Source organism: Gymnoscopelus microlampas, assembly GCF_963454915.1.
Source record: "Gymnoscopelus microlampas genome assembly, chromosome: 7".
In the NCBI taxonomy this organism is placed as follows: Eukaryota; Metazoa; Chordata; class Actinopteri; order Myctophiformes; family Myctophidae; genus Gymnoscopelus; species Gymnoscopelus microlampas.
In genome coordinates this window covers 22,066,251-22,072,250 of record NC_139944.1, presented here as the reverse complement: position 1 = coordinate 22,072,250, position 6,000 = coordinate 22,066,251, and the positions used below count along the sequence as shown (strand labels likewise).

At 41.8% G+C, this 6,000-nt stretch overlaps 1 protein-coding gene across 1 annotated transcript in view; it reads right to left on the bottom strand.

Moving 5' to 3' along the window:
• Nucleotides 1-260: 260 nt before the first annotated feature.
• Nucleotides 261-6,000, bottom strand: part of kif5ab (kinesin family member 5A, b) — a gene marked incomplete at both ends in the record, with an annotated part of 129,593 nt that continues 123,853 nt past the window's right edge. Inside the window, 2 exons of the mRNA XM_084061759.1 lie at nt 261-360; nt 1,383-1,410. Of these exons, the coding sequence (XP_083917885.1) occupies nt 261-360; nt 1,383-1,410 (128 nt within the window). The remainder of the gene's footprint in view (nt 361-1,382; nt 1,411-6,000) is intronic.

Genomic DNA, 6,000 nt, shown 5'->3' with positions numbered 1-6,000 from the left:
TCTCTCTCTCTCTCTCTCTCTCTCTCTCTCTCTCTCTCTCTCTCTCTCTCTCTCTCTCTCTCTCTCTCTCTCTCTCTCTCTCTCTCTCTCTCTCTCTCTCTCTCTCTCTCTCTCTCTCTCTCTCTCTCTCTCTCTCTCTCTCTCTCTCTCTCTCTCTCTCTCTCTCTCTCCCCCTCTATCAAATGTAGCAGAAAAAAATGACTTTGCCAACAAAACAGTTGAACGTTTATGTGCGACTGGTTCCTACCTGCTGACGGTCATTAGCTGAACGAGGCCTCTGGCTGCTGGCAGTAGAACTTCACGGAGTCCTGATTATTGTACACATCACTTCTGGACACAGAGGTCACACTGAGACACACACTACGCAATATATCACAACCACAGGCCACAAGCACCACCACCATCATCACCACCATCATCATCATCATCATTGCCAGCAGTAGTCAAAGGGTCAGCCGCAGTAGCAGGGACAGCACCAAGGGGGCAGTCACGGTTCAGTCAGACATAGCAGTGAGGGAGGGAAAGCAGTGGAAGCAGCTGTGGTTAGTTACAGCGTCTCATCGTTCAGGCACATTTACAGTGAATGTGATTAGACCATGCTACAGTTACTATCTGGATGATATGACTCCTGTCGGACATGACCAGTGTCAGGTTCATTGCTCACATCTTTGCAGAAACCACAGACCTCCAGTTTTTTGCTTTTCTTTTCTTTTCTGTGACAGCTGACAAGATGTTTTATGAATACATTTAAAAAATAAATACATAAATTAATGAATTAGTCCCCTTTTGTTGTTGTTGTTTTGGAGGGGGGATATTCGTCACTATACATTTGCACTTATGTGAAATGTATCCTATGCATTTAATCCATCCTAACTATTAGGAGGAGGGGCCCAGGGAGCAGTTTCTTTTTTTTAAAAGATATTTTTGCAGGCTTTTTCTGCCTTTATTGATAGGATAGTAGGCTGACAGGAAATGGGGAGAGAGATGGGGGGGTGACACACAGCAAAGGTCGTTGGGATCGGAAGTCGAACCCGGGGCACACTGTCATGCTGGATTACCAGCGTATGTGGCTATGCACCTGGACCACTAGGCCAGCGGGCACCCCCCAGGGAGCAATTATGCAGGGAGCAGTTATGGCTGAAGTGTCTTGCTCAGGGACACTTCGACACAGACTGGGCGACAGCGGGGTGCAAAGCGGCGACCTTCTGATAAACAGACATAATAACAGTCTCTCTACCTACTCAGCTACAGACTCCCTGGTAATATAAGAATGTAAAAACAGGATATTGCCAGAGGCCTCTGCAGGACATCAACAATATAAAGACCTTGATAAACAGTGGGAGACGTTGTGCATATTAATGAGTGACGGTGTTGTATCTTACCTGTTGTCATTGATATCTGTGGTGTTTCCTGCAGAGACAAGACGTGCAGACGTAAGCAGACAGGCAGGTGCACCATGCATGTGTGTGTGTGCATGTGTGTGCATGTGTGTGTGTGTGTGTGTGTGTGTGTGTGTGTGTGTGTGTGTGTGTGTGTGTGTGTGTGTGTGTGTGTGTGTGTGTGTGTGTGTGTGTGTGTGTGTGTGTGTGCGCGTGTGTGTGTGCGTGTGTGTGTGTGTGTGTGTGTGTGTGTGTGTGTGTGTGTGTGTGTGTGTGTGTGTCTGCATGCCTGTGTGTGTCAGGGAACAAGAACAAGTGGAATTGTCACAGACACGTGAGTTTAACTGTAATAGCCCAAAGCATCTAAGATAAATGGCTTTGAAATGGCTTAGTGTGGTAGTGAGTTGAATGTAGTTGCAATGTGCAGAGTCAGACATGAATTCAAAGAGGATGTGAATGTTGGCAATAACGATATTGATAATGGCAATAACTCTGATGGTAACAATACAATTAATTAAAAATACTATTACTATTGAACTAAACTAAACAGTAGACAGGCCGTAATGTGAATGCTTGTCTCTGAATGCCTGTCAAGAGAATCATCCATGCAAAATCTTGATGGTTAGTTGTGAGTTGCAGTACATTTTGTGTGACATTTAGCAACAATTTATTGACACGCAGGCATCTTGAAGAAAGTTCTGTACTGAAATGTCAGCGGTTAATATATGTCAACTAAATGAGAGAAGAGTGCATACAGTAGTTTTCTTCACTTTTACTGTGGTTATGAATCCATTAGCGGGCTTTCTGCTGAGTGTCTGCTCTCTCTTCCTACTGTATATTGAATTAGTTTGATATTATCAGGGGAGGTTATGCTCCATTGGATTACTGGATGGTTTAAAGTACTCTTTCAAGGCACAGCTAGTGCAGGTCGGAAGTATTTGATTATGGACATTAAAGCTGCAATCCATACATTTTGGGATTTATCAAAACTTTATTATTGACTAATTTGAATAATGGAGTTATTATTAATATAACTAACACAACTGTGGTGGTTGTAGTTGGTCTACCTGCTCTTCTATTGAGGAATGTATCCTGTTGTCGGGTAGGACCACTACTGGTTGAGAGGTAGTATTGCATGAAGCTCTAAATGCAATTCATCCTCTGCCAAAAGGTGCTTTCTGTATTAGCAATAGAAATGTCTGAACTCTGCCTTACTTTCATCTAAATTGCCTATTCAAACAAAAAAATTCTCAGCTAATCCAATTGTTGTCTCTACTTTAAGAATTTGGTCTCAATTCAGAGTTGCCCTTGGACTCAGAGGAATGTCTAACCATAGTCCTATTCAGCACAACCACCTTTTTCCCCCGCCCAAGAATGATGCAGCCTTTTCTTTGTGGCAGAGAGCAGGCCTTAGGACGACTTCACCCATTTTCAACCTATCAACTTCACCCATTTTCAACCTATCTTCATATAATAGGTCCTCACTAATCCTCATAATAATATGGTACAAATTAGTCTACTCCGTCTGTGTCTCAGAGGATGGCTGTGGACAGTTCAGAAACCTGTCTACCAGTGACATCATCGATGGGGAATCCAAGCTAATAGAACCTGCAGGCTATCTATTCCTGGAAAGTTAGCATGCTATAATGGAAGCCAAAAATATGAATTAAAATGTTCAAATCTTGTTCAAATCTGCCAAATGATGATGTCACTGGTAGGCGGTTTTCTGAAGTGTCCACAGCCCTCCTGGGAGAGACAGACCAAGTACAATTTATTTTCACCATAGTATCATGACTATTAGTGAGGACCAATTAAATGAAGATAGGTTGAAAATGGGTGAAGTCGTCCTTTAAGTTAAGGGATCTTTATATAGACAACATATTTTGTAGATATTCATTTCTTTGGACAAAATTCAAAAAGATTGGGAACACGAACTGGGTGGGGTTATAGATGATGAATTCTGGGAGGATGCTTTAATGAGAGTGAATGATCGTACATCATGCGCTAGGTTGAACCTAATGCAATTTAAAGTGGTGCACAGTATTATTTTCACGAATTTCAAACTTTCTAAAATATACCCCAGCATCACAGATTCCTGTAGTGTAATAGATTTAATATGTCCCCATCAAACATGACACACACGTTTTGATCATGTCCCCGCCTACAAGGCTACTGGACTGCTATTTTTAAACACCTTGATGAAGCTTGAAACATAGAGTTGTCACCGTGTGCAGAGATGGCGTTGTTTGGAGTTTTATCAGATCACCAACTTATTGGGGGGGGTATAAAGCAGAAGCTTGCCTTTGTATCTTTATTAGCAAGAAGAAGGATATTATTGGAGTGGAAATCAGCACTGGCCCCTAAAGCATATGTATGGCTTAAAGACCTCATGATGTATCTAAATTTGAAAAAAAAAATAATCAGGGGATCTGAGGGGATCACCGGGAAAAATGTATCAGGTATGGGGCCCTATGATTAAACATATAACTAAATTAAAGACGCTACAGGACAAATAAAACTACTACCAGACACGTTGACAAGCTCTAGGTTAACACATGTTAAAGGGAGTTGTTTACACGCTATATGTACCATGGGGGAGTGCCAGGAGTGATAGCGAGGGAAATCATAATTACTATACGAATTGAGTAATTTATATGTAATTTATTTTTCTTTTGAGTTATGTAATTGTCTGTATGTTGCATGTTTTTATGTTGGACCGGGGTGGGGGGTAGATTACTAAGGGCACAACAAAAATGACATGCTATGGCTATTGGATAACTTTGTACTTGTCAAAAGCAATGAATACATATACTGCATATAAAAAAACACGAATTACCTGACACTTAAGAATCACATTGAATAAATAAGCCTGAGTAAGACATGAAAATTACGGATTGCAGCTTTAAAAATAACTTTATCATCACTGGGACTTCTCTCAAAAAAGGCAATTTATACTGAAATGTCAGCGGTCAATATATGTCATCTAAATGAGAGAAGAGTGCATGCAGTAGTTTTCTTCACTTTTACTCTGGTTATGAATCCATAAGCAGGCTTTCTGCTGCGTTTTTTAAAAATACATCATTGGTAGTGATGTAACTAGTGCAGTGCCGGTTGGGGGTGCGTGGCCGTTCAGATTTGGACCAGATTTGCCAGTTTGGACCGGGCCCTTTGCTTGGCCCCCGAAAGTGCTGCTTGCAGCGCTGTTTACGAACCACAGTACAGCTGCTTGCAGCGTTCTCGAGAACCACGGTAAAACAGCTTGCAGCGTTCTTGAGAACCGCTTATCCAATCGACTTCACACTCAACAAGGAAGGACATGCGCGCACACACACACACACACACACACACACACACACACACACACACACACACACACACACACACACACACACACACACACACACACACACACACACACACACACACACACACACACACACACACACACACAGCCAGACAGACACACAGATGAGTTTATAGATGTGCAAGACTAGTCTAGCAGAGGTTTTTGGTATTTGCATCTTGTTCGAGGGCTCCTATTGATATTCTGGCCACCAACTTTACTAGGTACAGTAATGTGTAAACTACGCTCCGTTGTACGATGGCGCACCAAAAATAGTGGATTTACAAGCTCTATGGGGACATTACTATATAGAATGAGATACAGTAGAAGAGTAGTGAAATGCCACAATATTTCATTTAGTGGATTTTCCAAAGTAGCATAATGTAAGTGCATACATTTTCAGGGTAAGTGGCTCCCATGGATATAAAACCCTTAAATCCTGCACTGTTAGTGCCATCCTCTACTCTACTCCCTTGAGCCACAAAGCACTTGAGAGCTATTAATTCTGTTTGTACCCTGTTTATTCTCCTATTCTATCAGTAGGATAATAGTTGAATTTGTGTTTAATTAAAAGTCCCTGCAGAGTAACGGAGGCCGAGGGGACTGTAGATGGTACAGTTGTGTACCAGATAAGTCAAAAGAGGGTCAGAGTTAGGGCATCTAAGCTTGTTTGCCCTGCTCTGTGCCAGTAATGTGAGTAATGATGCTACACCCCTCATCTATCTCCTCTGAAGCCTGCCCCTGATGGACACACACACACACACACACACACACACACACACACACACACACACACACACACACACACACACACACACACACACACACACACACACACACACACACACACACACACACACACACACACAAAACCTGGCACCCGCACAGAGGTAAACATGCAGTCACCCAAACTCTGCCAAGGGAAGTGAACATGAACTTATACTGACAGAAACACACAGTTGCACTGAAACAGATGTGCAGTAGTCATAATTTTCAGACATGAACACACATGCACGTATGTACTATGTCGTATGTCTATACTGTACACATACAGTATGCACTCTACATATGCATGCACACGGTAAAATCCTGAAATAGCATTTGAATGGAATGCATCTTTAAAGTTTAAGTTACGTATAATTCAATGTACATTTATAACATAAATACATTAAAGAGATAAAGCATTTGAAAGGAATTCAACTTTAAAAGTTGGACTTGGAAGAAAGAAGAACAGTGCAAAATAGCAAGAGTTGTGTATTATTATTGTTAAAGCTAAAA